Consider the following 867-nt stretch of genomic DNA (forward strand, 5'->3'; position numbering starts at 1 on the left):
AGCCCCCAGGGCGGCGCCCCGAGCGCGGCGAAGCGGCGCAGGCGGAGGAAGCTGACGCTGAGGCGCACGACCGACGCCTTGTCCAGCTGGCCGGAGATGGCGCCGGGCAGCGGCAGCAGCCGGGCCAGCTCGAAGAACTCCAGGTTCTCCTTCCCGCGCCGGGAGCGCGCCGCGTTGCGGGACTTCTCCTTGCGCTGCGCCTGCAGGCTGGGCGGGCGGCGCGGAGGAGGCGTCACGGGGGCGGCGGGGCGGGCGGGAAGGCCAGGCCGGCCTCCGAGGGCCGGGCCCCGAGGACGGGGTGCAGGAGCTGGGGCGGGGGCGAGTGCGGATCCGCGCCCGGGTCGGGGTCAGGGATCACCGGCTGTGGACCGGGAGAGACAGCAGCGACGCCGAGGGCGGGGCCAACTCCCGGGGCGTGTCCACAGACAGAGGGGCGTGGCCACACGAGGGTGGGCGTGTCCCGTGGAGGAGGGGGCGTGGTCTGTGCCGAGGGCGGGGCCTGGGCGGGGCTTTGCTCACCAGGGTCCGGGTGGGGCCTTGACCATCAGTCCCGGTAGAAAGTCCCACGGGACGCCGGCGCCACCGCCTCCCCCGCACTTGACCTCGCCGCCGCCGCCGCCGCCGCTCCCGGGGAAGGGGGTCGCCATGTCCGCGGGGCTGGGGGCGTTGAGGTTCAGGCGGGTTCGGAGACTGGCGTCTCCTGCCGTGGGAGAGAGAGTCCGAGGCGGCTGTCAGGGTTCTAGAGGGGGTGGTGTGGGGAGACCCTTCCAGGGAAACTGAGGTCCGGGCGCGGAGCTGCCTCAGTTTCCCCACTTCTCGAGGCCCGGGTGTGGAAGCGGGTGTTGGGCCCCGGGGCTGGCGCTCCGG

The 867-nt window shown here is 75.1% G+C and overlaps 1 protein-coding gene across 1 annotated transcript in view; it reads right to left on the reverse strand.

Annotated features, from left to right (window-relative positions):
- The window catches only part of Npas1 (neuronal PAS domain protein 1), an 18,403-nt gene extending 17,756 nt beyond the window's left edge, over window positions 1-647 (reverse strand). Inside the window, exons 1-2 of the mRNA XM_013032639.1 lie at window positions 520-647; window positions 4-207 (exon numbers count right to left, since the gene is read on the reverse strand). Of these exons, the coding sequence (XP_012888093.1) occupies window positions 4-207; window positions 520-647 (332 nt within the window). The remainder of the gene's footprint in view (window positions 1-3; window positions 208-519) is intronic.
- Window positions 648-867: the final 220 nt, after the last annotated feature.

This window comes from Dipodomys ordii, unplaced genomic scaffold (genome assembly GCF_000151885.1).
Source record: "Dipodomys ordii isolate 6190 unplaced genomic scaffold, Dord_2.0 Scaffold156, whole genome shotgun sequence".
Classification (NCBI taxonomy): Eukaryota; Metazoa; Chordata; class Mammalia; order Rodentia; family Heteromyidae; genus Dipodomys; species Dipodomys ordii.